Here is a 19,826-nt window from a genome sequence, read left to right as displayed (position 1 = left end):
CCATTCAAGTGGACACATTTGGCACAGTGTTGCATCATTGAAAATTCCTCTAAACCATCTGATTTTTAATTCATTTTATTAACATTTAACTCGGGCTACCACCTTAAAGAGATGAAAATGCTAATGGCATCGAACAAATACCAGTCTATATTTTGTATATATATTTACATTTCTAGCAGCCCGTCGTGTATTGGAAACACCGGAGGCACGTAACGATCCGGGACGTATTATAGTTAACGCGTGACCTCGGAATGTCGGGCCAAACAATTAGTCCTAAAAGGCTTCGAAACAAAGCCTGCCAGAAATATTGGTGTTTGACCTGTATTTTCAACCAGTAATTTAGATTAACCAGTAAATTTTATTTTGATATTCTGTAGGCCTATTATTTGGATTAACAAACAAACATCAGACAGAGAAGATTTTGGACATTAAAAAAAAAACTATTTACAAAACAAGATATATAAGATTAAATTTATTTTCAGCATTAAAAACAACCTAATTTTTCATAATAAAAAAAAGTTATAATTTGTAAACTATATAAATATTAATGCTAGAAATTTCATCATATTAAAAATTGTTAGACCAAATAATTTGAAGCATGTGTAATTGTTCAAATTTTCATCACTAATTCTCTAATCTTTGGACCTAATGTAAAGAAATCAAATGTTATTTTTTATAAAAATTCCAAGTAATTTGTATCGCATAATATGAAATTCTCTGCATATTACATAGTTGTACCAAAGCAGACTATTAAAGCTTTTCGAATGAATAAGTGGTTGTTGTTAATAAAAATGCAAAACTTCACAATTAAGAAAAAACAAAATGCTAAATAATCTGAAAATATGCTCTATAGTTTTACAACATAAGCCTAGTTTATTTACAATAAAAACTTTTAAAGTTTTTACACTACTGCTCTAATTTTGATTAGACTAGCATATTTGAACTTTGTTATTTTATTAATTTTAACAAAAGGTGCACTTTTTTTATTTTTTCACATTAAAGTGTATAAATGCAAACATCAGTTATTCCCTCCTTTTTTTTACAAAAAAGAAAAACAAAGAAAGTTGAATTATTTTACAACAACAATAAAGAAAATTTTAACATCAAACATGCATTTTAACCAACTACTGATTAACGTTTGAAAATTTTGCAAAAAAGTTCTCGAAAACATTCGGTATATTCCAATGCTAAGCGGTATTGCAACGGATCGGTTCTCTTCGAGAATGAACGTGGGTCGGTCCGAGGTGTTTTTGCCGGCAACTTTCCCGGATACGAGACGAACGACACGAATAGAATCCCGGCAGTCTTGCAAATTAAAGGAATTGGAGACGTGGCAAATAGTTTTCGTAGCCGGTGATGAAATTCCATGGTGTGGGTCGATTAGAAGAGGACGCAGCACCTAGCAGAGACAGATATAAATCTCTATCACCAGTTATTCATCCATTGTTTTGCTGCATTGGCATGATGTTTTAGCAATAGAAGCAGCATATACTGCAAGACCTTGTTTAAAACTACAGCTCTTTCCTGTCATGCCTGAAGAATAAGAAATAATGCAATTCACTAAATGTTCACAGGCATCGACATTTTAAAAGTTTTTTTAACAGTCACAGCCATAAAAAGATGCACTTTAAATTTAGAATAAACTAATTTTGTTGGAGAACAAAATAAAATATATAGTTATACTTAAATATATAATGGCATAGACAACATTCCATTAAACATACAAACCATGTCCATGCATGAAATTTTTAAAAAATATATCATTAATTATTAAACTAAGGATTCTTCTTAGTGCCACCTGCCAGGCCATTGAGATTCCTTGTCGGTTAGCGGCACATAAACCACACCCATTAACTGACTGCGTTTTATTGTTCCGTCCGACAGCTTGTCCACCTGTTCCAACATTTGATTGTGTCCTTCTTTACCAACCGGAATAATTAACCTTCCTCCTGGTTTCAGCTGGTTAATTAACTAATGGATAAAACATACTAATTAAATACAATTGAACTTCATATAATTCCTAAATCAATTACACGTTATACATTTACCTCCTGTGGCATTTCTGGTGCAGCTGCTCCGACATGAATGGCATCATAAGGTGCATCTTCTTCGTATCCCTTTCTACCATCTCCAACTGTTGATTTTGTAAAACATTTTGTATGCAAACTTTTAAAAGTAAGATAAAAATGATAATATACATTGATATATCTTACCAATCATCTTAATACTTCCAGACTTAATTAAATCTGGTTGATCTTTATTGATATTTTCAATAGACATGTTAACAAGTTCCGGAATATGATCGATTCCCACGGCTAAACCATTTTTACCCACCTATTGTCACAATATTCATTAAAGGTTAATTATAGTTACAATTTATGCAAAAGCGTCAATTGTCTTACCATTAATGCCATACAAGCGGTAAGATAACCGCTTCCTGATCCTACGTCTAGTGCTTTAGCTCCTTCGTATAAATTATCTTTTAGAAGTTCTAAGGCATGTGCATGCTGAAATTAATTTTATACAAAAATAAAGTATATTGTCAAGTAATTATACAATCATAATTACTAACTCACCATGTGTGGGGCACTAATCGTAACTGCAAATCCAATCCCCTGGGGAGAGTCCATATAAGCATTGTGCTTGCAGTAATGTCCTCTGTCAACGGCCAGCATTGCCTTCTCCACTCTTTCTGAACGTATGATCGCATTTTCTAAAATATTGAATTTTTATATAAATTTTAAAATTAGAATAATAATCTAAATAAAATCTAAATGAATCCCAAATAAGGGATTTAAAAAGAGAACCAAATTATATTTTTAAGAGTGACATGATCAAACTGACAATCTATTTTGATGAAAGTTAAACCAAGACATTTAAAAATGGAAAGCTTAGCTCATCTACACAAAAATGTTACCTGGAAAACTCCAGTTGTGTGCAGCCGAGAATTACCCTGTTAGAAAATGGTCATTTGCAGCCCTGCCACAAAAATAGAACACAATGGTGCAGCAGGATTTCCTGAACTTACCATTATGTTGTCAATGTCTTTCACAGCATTACTAGGGAATGATCAACTATCATATGAGATGGCTCCCCAGCTTATCATTGCCAGCAGGGGGAAGAGTACTGCTCAACGATAAAGGTAAAAGTGAAGTGCTGACCAGTGATTCTCCACACTAACACATTGATTGTCCATTCCTCTGTCATGACATCATTGCAAACAAAGCTGGAAATGATGAGCTACTAATAGCAGGACATACAGCAGTCTCTGTACATGCAAATTTGCCTCTGTTGGTCACTGCTAAATAATGTCAATGATATGAGAAGAGACAAAGTTCTGTAGTAAGGGTACTGTACATCCCACTTGGCAGCATCCAGCAACTGCAGGCACAAACACACTTCCAAGCAGAGTGGACAAACTAGTTCAAGCAAATGTGAGTGTCCAGAGTAACCGCATTTAGCGTGCAGCAACCACCAGATGACATTTCTACACGCGCATGCAGGAAGCAGCTACCGAGCAAGTTTGACCGACACTTCCACTGCTTGCGCTTCCAAAGAAGAAAATGGCTAATTTTGTAGATGAATGAAAACTGAATGATAAATTGTTTTTATATATTGTATACTTTAATAATTTTTATGTAATTTAATAATTTATGATTTTGTAAATGCAACATTTTAAAAAGAAAACTTTTTTAAAATTTCTATAAAGACTCTTTATATTTGTTGTTTATCTAGTTAGTGATAACATTTACCTTTCAAATTTAATGTTTTAATGCTTGACATATTTTCCATAGCAAGCACTCGACAAAGTTGTCTCGTCACTATTTTGTAAACAACATGCATCAACTCTGGACAGAGTTCGCTGGCGAGTTGGAAGCACATACAAAGATTCTTTCTGCTTACTGTTGCTGGATGCTGTCATTTAGGACATACCTTAAGGCTTCTACATGTCTGAATGTTGGATAAAGATGCCACAGCAGCTGCTCATGTTTGTCTTATGACTAATGCTTACAACCAAATGGCTGTATTATATTATTGTAAATTCCTGAAAGTGTCAGGAAGATTCTGTATATATGTACAACTTTGAATTTATTTTATATTTTTGTTAATAAATGCCGATGCAGACACCATGATACTTTCCTCTCATCCCCTTTCCTAACTCACTTTACCTTTACCTTTCCCCTTCGCCTCTCTTCTTAAGCCCTTTTCTATACCCCTCTTTTCACACCCAGGCAATACCTCTGAGTAGCCCTGGATCTTCATCCCCTGTATGCTATCGCTATATGTAGTGTTCATAAACCTCAAAGACACACAGTACACTGCTTGCAGAGGTTATGTTCAGAATTTTCCTGCAAACAGTGAGTCACTAAGTTTTTTTTATAGAATACCAAAGTAGTGATTTTATGGAACTCTGGTGGCATTATCTGGTGTGCATTCAATCATTTATAAACATGTCTGAGACCTAGCTATATGTTGAGTTTTGTACTAACAGGACAATTCTGTCTGGATGAATGACTTTTTGTCAATGAATATATTAAGTTGTTTGATTAATTTTTGATAAGGTATTTCAAAAACTTCAATTATTATGCTATTTCAGTAATAAATTAGATGTTACCAGCAACCAACTGGAAACAATACATTTAACAGGATTAGCCATTATATTTTTATATTGTAAACAATTATGCTGTCTAATTTGTACACTGCCAAATATTCATACTATTGTTCATAAGCAAATAATGATGGCTGCAGGCCAAAACAGTAAAAGTACCTCTTCGAGGATCTGGATTAAAAGTCTGAAACCTCAACATTTTCACCGATAGTTTGATCCAGCTATGCTGAGTTCTACCATCTAGTTCTCTTATTACAGACCTGATAAAATCAGTGATGGGCACAACAAAAGGCACTCAGTGCACATAGTATAAAGAGAATTATTTAAAAATATTTGTGAAAAAGATTAAACAATAAACTTCATTTTTATATGATTCATTTGTATCCACATTGTAGTTTATCATATACTTTTAAATTTGATCATTTCTACAAAGCCATTAACAATTTCCACTTACTCTTAAGATTTTGGATCAATTCATAATTATTTTTTCCATGAGATCTCCAAGCCATCTGAACTATATCACTAAATACCATTAGAACAATGCCAAAAATAGTAAATTTCTGAGACATTTACATCTGTCCTGCAAAAATATAAAAAATTCATAATTACAAAAATTATAAATTATTAATAATTCTTATTTTGTATATAATTCACTTAAACATTACTATTATCTCAAATTTAAACACCATGAACTCTCAATGTAGTGAATCCTCAAAGGACCAAGCCAAATCATTCACCACACACAATAGTAAGAATCAACAAAATTGTTCACTGCATAGAGAGTCCACTGTATTAATGTTCACTAATTTAGAAAGTATTTTGCACATTATCTTAGCTATATTTTTTAATGTATTAAACTCTTTCCAAAAAACACACTTTTAAATCAACCTTCTAAAAATTATAATCTATATATATAATCGAGACGAATTGATGATGATGATGATAATAATCAGTGCAGAGCCCAAACAGTAAGGAGTTGAAAGTTGAAATTTGGTACACAGTTAGTGTGCATCCTCGTGACGTACTCTAAGAAGGGATTTTTTGAAAATCCTCCCCACAGGGGAGAGGGACAGGATTAAGTCTTAACACTTTCATCAACAGTAGAAGTGTCAAGTAACAATGGAAGTGTCAACAATGGAATTGTTAAGAGAAAGTGACGTGCAAGACATTTTTTTGTTTTTGTGGGAAATCAAACATATTTTTAGACCCATCTAAAAATTCTGTAGTTAGTCTGGAAATAGGGGGACCCAATTCATGCATTCTGTGGAAACGGGTAAGGTTGACTGTAACGTAATAATCTTAATTTTTGCTAAAACGGTTAGGAGTTGAAAGTTGAAATTTGGTACACAGTTAGGGTACCAAATTTAAGTACTAAAGTGTTAAGTAACAATGGAAGTGTTAAGTAACAATGGAGAACAAGAGAAAGCGACGTGCAAGATTTACGGGCTCTGGAAAAAAAAGAAAAAGGGTAATATGTTAGAACACATTCGATTTTCAAATTTAAACAGATTAGTTCGGTTTTTCTCGAACTTTCTTCTTTAGAACATTCGATGAAAATCGAATGATATAAATCAAAACACGTTGTGAAAATCGAACAATATTAGAACATTCGATTTTCAAATTCGACCTTTCTTTAAAAATACTTAGTTTGTTGGTGAAATTACTCTTTTTATTTTGTGACTATAACGTAATAATCTCAATCTTCGCTATCGTTACTTTTGCCCGAGCAACGCAGGGCCTACCTGCTAGTTTAACTATATATGTGTGAAGTTTTATCAGTGTTCCATAAAACAGTTTTTGGCTTATAAAAAATTTTTTTTTAATTTAAAATCGGACATAATTGTAGATATAAAAAGTGATTTAAAAAAAACTTTACAACTTTAAATACATATAGAATTTTAAACAAAAGGCTTACGAAATTGGTTGGGATGTTAATTTATAGCAAAATACATTAGTTTTACCTTAAATAGTCATTAGTAAATAAATAAGAATTTGAATGAAATACTGGGAATTAACTGTCTTTTAATTAGCTTCTGAAGTGAAGCAGCAATGGTCTGTCCACACACTACCAATGGCTGAATAATTAATGCTGAATGATTCACACAATCTAGGACCCCTAAAAATTTTTTTTCACCATTGTGGGTTGTCATCTTGCAGAACCAGTGAAAGTGATTTGATCTGTTCATGCCAGTTCAGAAGAACTAATTTATAAAATATTTTTAGGAACTTTTTGTCAAGATTGTATTTGTAATATCTATTTAGATAATTTATCACGTAAGTTACGTTTACATAAGACTGCCAACTTTTTAATAGTACAATGCAGACCGAGTGGAACAAAAGAGAAAAAATATGCAATAGAGGAGAAGTTTTTCCTTTCGCAACTCTCTTTTACTGAAGAAAATTTTAAGCAACTTCTGGTGAAGAGATATATAAAATAGGTACACTAATAATAAATCATGAAATAATTTAATCCAAAACAATTCTTTGCCATTTATTACAATTTATTAAAGATAAAAACAAATTTGCATACTAATGAGATAGGTACGTTTATTTTTACATGAATTAAATCTTGGCTGAATATTTGATAGGGGGGCTATCCATATGGCCCCCCGGGGGGGGGGGGGGGGGGTTGACTTCAATGGATGTCTATTTTTTTCATTAAATTTTACACAAGTTATGCAGTTTACTATTCATAAAGGTCTTAAGGGGAAGTTGAGTTTAGTTGATGTCCAAAGAGAAGAGGGGGAATAAAAATGCAGACATAATTTACAGACAAGAAAAATGCAGACATAATTTATAGGCAGTCCCATATTGCAGAATGCAAGCCATCTTTGACATTTTTCAGAGACCGACAGTTTGATTTTATAGTTGTCAATGCCAAAAATGCTGCTTCACAAAGTATAAAATTTTACCATTGTCAAATTTTTCGTGGCCCACACATTTGGTTATGTGACCCCCTTTGAGGTTGTGACTCACAGTTCAAGAAGCCATGCAAATAGTGCAATAACTATGTGAAATCTTCAGTTCTTGGGACTAAATATAGAATTGAAACCTTGTCACAGTCTTCAAAGGTTTTCTTCAATCCTTCCAACTTTGCTTTCATTAAAATTTTCACTTTTCTACCAGATCTCGCCCTTCTGAAAATTATTAGCTGTTAGCTGGGGCCTAAAATGTTAAGCAGATTTTTTTCTGAATACCCTTTATTATAATAATAATAATAAAGGGTATTCAGGTAGTAATTATAATAAGTTATTGATTTTCAGAATACATTAGCAAAACTGAAACAAGTAAGAACTTTGAAATAAACAAATGTTTATAAAGTTAAAAAATACCATACTTGGAAGGTGAGTGAAAACTAAAATTTAGTCAATGGCAATAAAATTGAGTAAGTACCTATTTTAATTATCTCAAAATAAATTTTAGAAACAATGCAAACCTGTGCAATAAAACTGACAATTAGTTGAGCAAAACAGGATGACAGGAAGTCAAATGAAAAAGGAAGTGTGAAAAATAATAATCTGGTCAATGTTACGTGGATAAACTATTTTAGTAACTACTAATAGTTAAGAAAGCTGAAGAAGAAATAATATCTGATTCAAAAATTAAAAGGAACAAAAATGACTTAATGAAATGAATCAATGATATCAGATTACTAATAATACAAAGAACTTTTTCTGATAAATATTCCAAGTTAAAAGCTTCCAAAGAAAGAAGACATGTCTACTTAAGTAAATGAGATACAAATTAATGATCAGAATAAAGTATTTTTAACTCTTCCAAATTTTATAGACAAGAGTGAGATGCGAGCTGTCTGGCTTGGTGATTTATATATAAAATCATAAATGCAAGAGATGCCGAAAGTCTTCCATCTGCATGGAAATTTATGGTTAAAGAACTCACTAAGAACTCTAACCAGTTAAATTAATGATTTTAATAGAAGAGTTATGTTAATTTCAATTTCATAATTCTATGTACATATTTTTGTTCTGTTTTTGGGTTATTCCTTTGATTATTTTAATTTTTTGTTTTTACGTTATTCCATTGGTTATTTAATTTTAATTTTGTATTCTATTAATTCGTATTCTATTAGTCTTGGAAAAGAAGTGCAAAGACAAATTTTTACGACAACGGATACATAAATTGTAAATTTAAGGAAAATAAATTCTAGAGCTTTTTCTGTACCTCCTGCATCTTTCTCATTCATTAAATTAAGTTGTAAATGATGCTACCAAAGTAACAGTTAATTTTTTAACATTGTACAAGAATTGTACACGTTTTTTCTACATCCCTTCATAGATGGGACATACGAAATCGTAATATCACTGGTTTAACGTTGAAATCCATAAGTAATATAAGATGGGAGAGCGGAATAAAAATATCAAATATTTTAATGGATTTTTTTAAAACTCCTGTCAACTACACAGAACTATCATAAAAACATACCAGTAAATTTCTATCGGTTGGGTTAAGTTATAGTAAATCTACTTGTGATTCACATAATGGGGCGAAGGCAGCCAAATATCTAGCAGGCAGGTGGATAACAGCCCAGAACCGGTCCTGGATAGAACCATTGGAAGCGTTATACGTGTGTAGCTTCCACCAGCTAAACCGGGTGAGGTTGGTGCTCTGCAAAGCACATGTGCAAATGAGTATAATCTGGCTGTTTGGAAGCTGACAATACAGCGCTTCATTCCGCCACTAATATTCGAATATACAATAGCAATCTTATCATTTTTTCACATGTAGTATAGAAATTTGTAATAAGATACATAATGCAGTTATAATAAAATATTAATTTTAATTATATGAAAATAATCGCACAATATGTATTTATTTTTTAGAAAATACAAGGGAAGCGGCGCTTCCACCACTTCCAATGACGGCACACCACTGACTTTTACTATTACATATAAATACATAGTAAGAAAGTACATATTTTTTATTTTTTGGAGTCTCCAGAACGAATTAATCAAACTCCCATAAAAACCTATGGTAAATCGATAATTGGTTAACAAACAATTCAGATAGCAAACAAAGTCTTGGAACAGATTATGTTCATTAACCGATCACCCACTGTACTTTATTGAAGAATTATTAGAGTTAGATAAACATTTCTTCATTTCCCATGTTTTTACCCTGCTCAAGTAAACAAAAATGCAAAATTTATGATTTTAGATAAATTCTCAATGATTTAATTTACAAATTAACTTATTTTCTATTGATTATTAACTTTGATATGCAGTATACTTGCAGAACTAATTAACTACATATTTTGAGGGTTACCTGTATACAGTAATCTCTCCATTTACTTTAAAGCAATTTAAAAGTTTTTTAAGATTTAAATAATCAACTTTATATAATAAATAATAATTACATCAAAAGTTTTTTATCATCAGTAATCTCATACATATAGACATATAGCCTATTTAAAAAAACTTCAGTTAAAACTTTTCCATCTGAATATGAATAAAATGCTGTATTTGAAAATAAGGAACAATTTTTAAACAGTTTTCCACGGCTTCATGTACTTGCTGCTGACTTTTGTGGAACCAATTATTTGTGTAAGTAGAGAGATTACTGTGTAAAATATAGTATAGTTAAAATCAAAGAGTTTATTTTTATAACAATATTTCATGCAAACAAAATTGTAACCAAAGTAACAAAAACTAATTAAAAGAACAACTCTTAACTATAAGAAATTAACAATAGCAGTTTCAAACATTTGAAGTTGAGCAATCAAAAATTAACTGCAGAATCTCATAATTTTTAAATATTGATGTCCATTTTGTTTGTCATTTTTTGGTACAAGGGTGAATAATCTTAACTTTTGATATTTATCAATTTTCTTGGTTTCAGATACCTTCATTTGGAATTACAAATCACATCATTTGATTTGTAAGATACTCTTAGAAAATGGCTTGAAGAAAATTAACAGATTTCAGTAGTCTTGTAAATAATTTCAATTTGAATAAAGTTAACAATTTACTTTAAATCTGCAAAATTGTAATTTTCAGTTTTTAATGCTAAATCACTCATTTAACAAAACACAACTTTTTCTTCACATTAAAAATTATTCTCAAATTATACAAAATCATTTCATTTCTTCTAATAAAATTTAAAATTTCTTTCTAAAATATACAAATATTTTTCAATATCAAAGTTCTTCACATGATGACTATTAAGAATCATAAAAACTAATAATAATAGGAAATAAAATATTAGTTCTAAAGTTTCGTAAGGAAAGAAGTGTAATCTTCAAGAAACTTCCTAAATACATCTGAGACATTCTAGGTTATCTTTACTATCATATAGAGCAGGGATGGGCAACCCGCGGCCCCGGTAATATTTTTTGCAGCCTGCGTGGCATAAAATATGAATAAATATATCCATTTCCCAGCTTAAGGAAGTATTCAACAAAAATTCAAATGTTATTTTCTACAACTTACGTTTGTGAATAGTTTTTTTGCAACGAATTTAGTAAAATTAAAACAAGAAACCGGCTAACAGACACGTCAAAACTAATTTAAAACTAGCAGTGACTAATATTTAACCAAATATTTCCAATATATTATGTTTAGATCAGCACCAGAAGCTATATTAAGTATACCTATCCTAATTTATAATTATATGTGAATAAAGAATTGCAATTTACTGACATTTTCTCCCTCTTTTCTCTTGTGTGCGGCCCGCATCAGTTCAAAAGTTTTGAAATGAGGCCCCTACATAGAAAAAAGTTGCCCATCCCTGATATAGAGAAACCATATTACAAACTAGTTACACCAAAATAATATTTATATTAGTTTGGTGTAACTGAACTTTGTAATATGATTTATCTGCATTCACAATTACATAGAAGGAAGAAAATTACATAATAGAGAGGTTGAGGCCAAAGTTTTAAATGAGAAAACGTGTACGTCAGACGTTCGGCGCCGCTTTCCTATAAGCCTAGAAGTTTGACAATGGCATTTGGAAGGTCAGTGGAATCATGCTCGACGTTCCAAATGCCATTGTCAAACTTCTAGGCTTACGGGAAAGCTGTGCCGAACGTCCAACATACACGTTTTCGCGTTTAAAACTTCGGCCTCAACCTCGCTATTGATTATATAACACTGATCTTCTAGCAACCTCAAGTTCAACATTTTGCTTTTGATATTTCTCATCTTTTTCTTTGAAAAAGCTTATTTGAGTAATGTGCATTATTTAAACCCTTTCTTAAAGAATTTCTCTTTAGATATCATCAATTCTTGAACAAAGTTAAACAAGCTCCAATTACAATGTAACATTAAAAATTTTTCCATCAAAAAAAATCAAAATTATTCTCTCCCCTCATTTTGAAATAATTTACTTTTTATAGTAAATTTTGGGTGATATTGCACAGAACAAAAACTGCCACCACACACATCCTTCAAGATTAATTTACGTTTTATAAAATATCAAGTACCTAAAATATAAATTCTATAAAGATTATATCAGCAATGTTTATTAATTAAAAATAATAATCCTTTCTAGAAAAAGTTCCTCACATCTTGCATTATTATATGATAATGAAATCTTGTCACAATCAATCCAAGAAACATTTTTATTGATATTATAAAATATTTTTTAATCATTTTCTGCTTACACTTACTGTTTTTACTCTTGATAGCAATGAGAAAAAACAAAACATTAGTAACATTAAAGAGGAAAATAGTGTTTCATCAGTCTAAGCAAACAATATTTCTGTTATATCATATTTTTCTTATCAAAGTATTTCTCTTCAGGAGTTAGCTTTTGTCAGAAATATATAGTTTGTTATGCTATAGCTGAAGGCACATATTATATCTTCACATTACACTATATTCACTTTGTGCTGTTTTTTTATCATCTATTTAATAAGACCAAAATAGTGATATATATAATTTCCTGACAACTTATTATGATCACTTACAAAGCTTCACATGTTTAGATTGGATATGCTGCAGCACAACTAAGCCATTAAAAACTTTGCACTAGCCACCACCACTTTCCCAAATTAAATCCAATAGAAAATGCTTGAAATCTATCTATCTAATAAAGTATCAAAAGGAAGTATCATCAACAATGTACAATTACTGTATAAAATAATTTATCACAAGAATCATAATAATATGCTGCAAAAAACAATAAGAAACTATATTGAGTGCACACACTTCATAGCTAGATGCTATCATCTAAATGAAAAATGGTCTAACAAAATATTGATTTAAGGTAGGCCTATATAATTATTAAAAATATAGAAATACTTATAACACATTAAAATTAAAAACTTTTAACAAATTCTTACGATTCGATCTCATTATTACTACAAATACATATGGTTATTATTGTGAATCTATATACCTTCTAATCATTCCAAATAAAATAAGCAATAAATATATTCTAATATTCACACATTCTATTATTATAACTGTTGACAATGACATTAAGATCCTGGCATTACAGTAGTTAAAGGGCACAAAAGTACTCTGTCCTATTTATTGCATGAGACCGGGACCTCACCCGTCAACAGGACCACCGTCGGGTAGCGCGCGACCTTACAATTGCCATAACGTATCGTTGCTCCTTACGTGCCAAGTGTTGCGGGAATGGATATCGGTAAGCCCAACATAAGAAGATACAGCTGCATTTATTATTATAAATATTAAACGCATTTTTTATCTCCTCCTCTTTCATATATTATCATCTTTTCACAAACAGTAAAGCACTCACACTTTCTTTTTCGTATTTAATGAAAAGAAAATGAATAATTTTAACATTTAAAAAATTATTGAATTCATGTAGAAGAATGTAAATTTCAATTATTTTCCATATTTTACCACTTTTCTATCATCTAAAAAAATGACAAAAAAATTATATTTTTATTTCATAATAATGCCGAAAGGGCTACAGACTCAAATACATTATTTTCATACAATTATAGTAAGTTCTTCAGATATTACAAAAAAAGTATTTCTTTAACTGCAGTAAAATAATTGGTGCAATTATATAATTTTACAGGCATTATCTTCAATTATATTTACCTTTAATGTTTCTGTCGACAAAGATAATTTCAAATTACGCAACAATTATATTTGTTCACGCATTCTTTTACATAAGTGCACGTTAAGCTTGCCAACACCCAAAGTCGATTTGGCAAGTTTTCCATTTTAAGAGTAAAACTTTTGAGAGATTTGACATTTTTTATTTATTTATTATGTCTACAATAGGAAGCGTCACAAGATAGCTGCAGTACCGAAATGCCATAACCTACTCTTTAATCGGTTTTAACACACGTTCCAAAAGCGAATCGTCTAGTCGAGGAAATACAAGAGAAATGGCCTCGATTCGAGGATCGGAGAATTTTAAAAATTTTGCCAAATTCCGGGAGCGTCGACAACCGTAGTGTACATGCACGTTTTGCATAGGTAATCAATCGGTGGGCCAAACTTTACGTCGACACTCGTTTTACAACTAATCCCGTAGCAGACAATGCCACGTTGGACCGATTACGCTTCTCCGGGCGACGAGCTAGACAATGCGACAAATTATTTTTGTAAAAGTTAAAAACCAAGAAAAAAACACACAATTGCTATTAATCTAGACCAGTTTCCACTTCGGTTAAACAGAATATTCTGTTTAACCGAAACAAACCAGTCAGGATACAAAAAAAAAACATTCTTTAATGCACTTGTTATCAAATAATGTCTTGTTTTAACAATTTTTAATTTAATATAATCAAAAATTGATTTTACACTAGATAAAGAGTATAATGATCAAAAAATAACTTTAAATCATGTAAAAATGATTGAAATAAAGCAATTTGACACGAAAAAGTGGGTGTTTCTCCAAGAATTTATTCAGGATTAATTCAATTTACATGTTTATGCTTTTTAATTGTAATTAAGCCAAAGCGTTCTTTTAACGAGATCATTGATGATGATTAAGGGCAATCAACAACATATTTATGCAATTTTTTAACTTTAATCTATAAAATTATCAATTTAATTAACAAGAAAAAGCGATAAAAACGAGAAATATAACATTTCAATTACAAAAATAACGTAGAAACCGGCGTTATATATTTAAAATTTGACGTAAATAATTCAAAATAGGCGCAAAAAGTTGAAACGCAATTAAATCATTGGCAAAAAATCTAATTTCTACACCAATGTATTTAATCGAATTTAACGACTAATTGCATTTTTCTAGCGTTTATAAGTAGCTTTATTTACTAATTTTTAAAATTAATTAATTAAAAATTACAAAATGAAATAAATAAAGTATAACAATGTTACCAACCAAACTATATTTAGGTTGACCGTTTCCAAGATCGAACACAACACCCTCTTGTCGCATCAAACGACTTTAACGCCACACTTCGTCCAATTATTAATGTTTTAATAAATAATTAAATTGCAAAATTGTCGATTGTTGATAAATTTCATTTTTAATAGTTTTACACTAATTTTCTTGACTTAAACAGCAATAAAATAATACGTTATATTGTTATAGATAAATGAAAATAATTTTGATTATATGGTGTATTTTTTATTAGATAGTCTGATTCAAAACGTCTGCCGGATGGCCGAGCGGTAAAGGTGGCAGCCTACCGCTCTGGGGACCCGGGATCGAATCCGAACGGGTCGAATAATCCCCAGGAATTTTTCGGGGGGTGGTCCGTTCGGATATGTCGGGCCCCGTCCCTCACCACCCGGTCGCCCCATTGTGGGCCTGGCCGAACCCATAATGGGCCTACTAAAAGAGGCCCTCTTAGTGCCCACAGGGCGGAAAGAGTTAAAAAAAAAAAAAAAAAAAAAAAAAAAAAAAAAAAAAAAAAAAAAAAAAAAGATAGTAGTCATTCAAAACGTCTGTAGACATACGTCATAGATTTTATTTAATCGTAGATATAATCTCCGTCTCCGCTCATAACGGCGGTGACCAGACCCTAAACACCGGAGTTCGATCGGGGGGGGGGGTTCGCGCCTCATTCGGACGAGCTGGCAGCGGGAGATTTTCCCGGTTTTCCTCGTTGCCAATGACGCCTGAATAGGGGCCAGCTTCCCCTCAAGTCCTCCCGGGAGGCATTTCTATCTCTTCTTCTCGCGGTGGCAGTCTCCTATAAGGCCGGCTTTGGTCGCGTCCGCGACCTCTCCTCCGTCTTCCCGGATTGGCCGTCTTCTATAAGGCCGTCTCTTCGGTCGCTGTGCGATCATCTCCTGTTTCTTCTGGAGTATAAAGCCACATATGAGCTACAGACTTCTCTCGCATACCAGTGAAGTGAAGTGAAGATATAATTTCAAACTGATATTTGATTTAAAAAGAAAAAACTTAAAATATTCTTTACTAACATTCAAAAACGAGTTCTGAATTTTGTGGAGTAAAATGTGCAATGTCTTTGAATAATTGAATGTTTTTGTTTTTTTTTTTTTTTTGTAACTCTTTCCGCCCTGTGGGCACTAAGAGGGCCTTTTATAGTAAGCTCATTATGGGTTCGGCCAGGCCCACAATGGGGCGGCCGGATGGTGAAGGACGGGAACCGACATATCCAGACGGACCACCCCCCAAAAATTCCTGGGGATTTTTCGACCCATCCGGATTCGATCCCGGGTCCCCCAGGGCGGCAGGCTGCTAATCTTGACCGCTCGGCCATCCGGTTGCTGAACAATTGAATGTATTGTTTGACCCGCGACATTTAACACGCTACGATCTGAATGAGAAGTCACACTTTTTCCGATTACGCGCGAGCCAGACCCGCAATGGAGTAGATCTTAAGGAGTACGAGAAGCGTTCGAGGCGTTTAAGCTGCCTGCCTAGCGCTCTGGGGAACCCAGAATCGAATCCGGGCCAGCAATTCCAACAATTTTCACGGGCTGTCTGTTCCAATATGTTGGCCTCGTCTCTCGTCATCCGACTCATCTAACTATGATGCAGTGTAATAAATGATGCATCAAAACTTATAGTCTATTTATCCTAACTTGGCAGCTACTGTAAACAAACTAAGACACACCTCTCTTTGTTTATTGGCTTAAACCCACGTCCATCAACTAGAAACCGCGTTGTATCTCATTTGTCCGCAGAAAATAGTTCTTCGTTATTTATAAAATCATTAATGAAATACTAGTCGCTTAGCAATGATTATAAATGTAATTATTTCATATTTGTTAAATTGTTATTTTAATAAATATTTTCACATTCTGAATCACTAAAAATAAACTTTTTCCGGTCATGCGCACTATAATGTCTTGGTTTCGTTTTCCATTCATTTCAAACTGTGTGTTGTCGAATTACAAAAATGGAAAACTTGAATGTAAATACGATTAAACATCAACAAGGAAAATCGCTGAGGAGCTCGGATAAACGAATAGTATTAAATTTGTTTAATTCTCTAACTGAAACGAATCCGGAACTCTGTGTGAACGATATAGTGAAAATGGTAGCAAAGACAACAGGGATATCAGAAAGAAGCATTTACAGAATTCGCAAAGAATATTTTACTAATGGTAAAGTAATAACTCCTTCGAAAACCCGTAAGCGTACTCAACTTGTTGACAAATATGATGAATTCACAAAATGTGCCATTAGAGGTAAAGTACACAATTTTTATTTCTTAAATGAATTACTACGGCTGTTAATGATGATCCAGATTTACCAGACTTTACTCGATCCACGATATATAATTTGTTAAAATTACTTAATTTTAAATATACAAACCGTAATAGAAATAGTAGATTAATTGAAAGAGACGATATCATTTTATGGCGAAGACAATATTTACGAAAAATAAGAGAAATGCGTTCTTTAGGCCGTAAGATTTACTATTTGGACGAAACGTGGATTAATGCGGGCCATACCAAGAATAAAGTATGGCAGGATTGTTCAATTACGTCATATCGCGAAGCTTTTGTGTCTGGACGATCTACTGGATTAAAAAATCCTTCTGGAAAGGGAAAACGAATAGTTCTTGTTCATATAGGCAGCAATTCAGGTTTTCTTAATGGTGGTCTATATGAATTTGAATCAAAGTCAACAAAAGATTACCACGAAGAAATGGATGGAATAATTTCAAAAATGGTTTGAAAAAATATTATCGAAATTAGAAAGTAATGCTGTTGTTGTCATGGACAATGCTCCATATCACTCGGCTAAAATTGAGAAGATTCCTAATTGTAGTTGGAAAAAAAATACGTGGAATGGTTCGTCATAACGAAAAAATGTTAAAAATAGAACTTTTGGAATATTGTTAAAAAAATAAAACATAAATACGATAAATATATTATTGACGAAATGGCCAAAGAAATAGGTGTTGATGTGTTACGTTTACCTCCGTATCATTGTAATTTAAATCCTATTGAACTAATATGGGCAGATATGAAAGGTTACATCGCACGTCACAACACAACATTCAAACTGTCGGATGTGCGAATTTTAATGAATAAAGCTATCGAACAAATAACTGAAGAAAGATGGAGAAAATGTATCGAACACATAGAAAAAGAAGAACAACGAATGTGGGAACTCGATGAGATTTCGGAAACTGTTGTAGAAAAACTGATTATTCATGGAAGACAAATAGTGACGAAAGCGATATAAATGATTACTTCGAGCAACTATCTTCTGATACAAATGATTAATAAGGTAAGTTTACACTGTAATTATTTAAGAAAATTTTTAATTATATAAATATCACATAGATAAATTCATACATTACAGTAACGTTTTCCTTTAGAGGTTTGAGTATGATTTTTAAGGATTGCCGGAGAATTTGTTTTGTTTTATATCTATTTAATAAAATTGTTGTGTAGATAAAAATTCTGAAGTATGTTCAACTACACAATTATAAATATGTTTTGTGTAAGTCTTAATAACATATATTTAATAATTTTTGACTATATTTAAACGATGGAAATAATTTAAACGGCTACGTAAAAATATTAAAGTAGGCTATAATAAGTTTTCTAAGTATTATATCGGTAATTTTTAAATTGTTGTGACCACTCTGACCTACTTTAACACGTGCAGAGAAAGGGGCTTAACTAGTCAACACGTGTCTAGCCACTTCCGATTGTGATTTGACCAATAAAAATCTCCGGCGGATTAATACGACAAAATCTTTGTTTACAGTAGCTGCCAAGTTAGGATAAATAGACTATAGTTATTAAATTATTTGAAATAGAATATAGTGAAAATTCTATTAATGTTTATTAAAATATACTCTTATGAGGGTGGTAAACAACTTAATTCGTTTTGTTTTCAGTTTTGGGATTAGAGTAATCGGATAAAACAACACATTACAAAAGCAACGTGCCTCGGGAGATCTTTCTCTGGGAAACTAACTTCTATTTAGATGTTAGACAGTAGAATCTGGAAAACTCCATGCGGCTAAACCATTGATCGGATGAGAACCCGCCACCAATTACCAATGTTTTGTGATTTAAGTCATTTGGCTACCGGTGGGCTATGTTTTGGATCGTTCCGAAAAACTTGTAAGCATAATCACATATAAAAATAGATTTAAAATAACCGAAATAGAAAGTAACACGACACGCTTGACACATTTTTACAGTTGGCGGAATGATCGCGCGGATGGGTCCGAGTTCGAATCTAAAAAAATCCATCAATAAATACACTATTTACAATGAGCAATCCTCTTATGTAAATACACTACTTACTATGAAAATTTTCCTTAGAGAATAGTCAGTATGTCCAGGAGTAGACACAAAGTAGCAACAAATGAGGAAATGTCGTATGAATATATACATATATGTAGTGTATAAAAATACTATCTAGAGTTATATAAGGCCTTAATCAGGAAATATTAAAATGACTTATATAAGAATCCAATTAATGCAAATTAGTAAATTAGATTTAAACTTTGTTCGAATTCCTTTTTAACAATTCACTGTCACGTTTACAGATTGTATAGTTCCAGTTATAATTAAAAAGTGTTTACTAACTTTTATTTTTATGTTATAGTGATTACTTGGGTACATTTACATCAAGCATATTTTTAGCACTGATTCTTTCACATTAAAATTTATTTAAACAACAGACAAATATATTTAAACGTTTTTATTTAAGGATTTTCAAAATTTTTTAAGTAGATCCTAAAAGGTTTTAAAATGTTTTACTAAATATTTTTCAATTTTAATTTATAGCTCAACATAATAATATTTTAAAAATTATTAGAACACCCCGGAATAGACTCCGGGCGAGCGACCAT

General features: G+C 32.0%; 2 protein-coding genes across 6 annotated transcripts; one reads left to right on the top strand and one right to left on the bottom strand.

Annotated features, from left to right (window-relative positions):
• Positions 1–850: 850 nt before the first annotated feature.
• Pcmt (Protein-L-isoaspartate (D-aspartate) O-methyltransferase) lies at positions 851–19,294 on the bottom strand. Of its 5 annotated transcripts, none has more exons than XM_067285866.1 (8): positions 19,276–19,294; positions 5,064–5,189; positions 2,577–2,713; positions 2,403–2,507; positions 2,214–2,334; positions 2,049–2,134; positions 1,803–1,971; positions 851–1,533 (listed from the first exon to the last, which is right to left on the bottom strand). In XM_067285866.1, exons 2-8 carry the CDS (start codon positions 5,176–5,178, stop codon positions 1,433–1,435), a joined length of 834 nt encoding a protein of 277 aa, XP_067141967.1. In that variant the 5' UTR covers positions 5,179–5,189; positions 19,276–19,294; the 3' UTR covers positions 851–1,432. The 5 variants fall into 5 exon arrangements, with proteins under 5 accessions (XP_067141967.1, XP_067141969.1, XP_067141970.1 ...); XM_067285868.1 differs by lacking the exon at positions 19,276–19,294 and adding an exon at positions 14,906–15,051 and having other exon boundaries at positions 1,799–1,971; XM_067285869.1 differs by lacking the exon at positions 19,276–19,294 and adding an exon at positions 14,906–15,051 and having other exon boundaries at positions 851–1,399; positions 1,799–1,971.
• On the top strand, positions 16,899–18,196 carry LOC136988091 (uncharacterized). The gene is made up of 3 exons (XM_067285895.1): positions 16,899–17,190; positions 17,235–17,677; positions 17,831–18,196. Exons 1-3 carry the CDS (start codon positions 16,899–16,901, stop codon positions 18,194–18,196), a joined length of 1,101 nt encoding a protein of 366 aa, XP_067141996.1.
• Positions 19,295–19,826: the final 532 nt, after the last annotated feature.

Source organism: Centruroides vittatus, unplaced genomic scaffold (genome assembly GCF_030686945.1).
Source record: "Centruroides vittatus isolate TY-2023 unplaced genomic scaffold, ASM3068694v2 scaffold_3046, whole genome shotgun sequence".
Taxonomy (NCBI): Eukaryota; Metazoa; Arthropoda; class Arachnida; order Scorpiones; family Buthidae; genus Centruroides; species Centruroides vittatus.
Note: the sequence above shows the minus strand (reverse complement) of the source record. Positions and strands in the feature narration are given on the sequence as shown.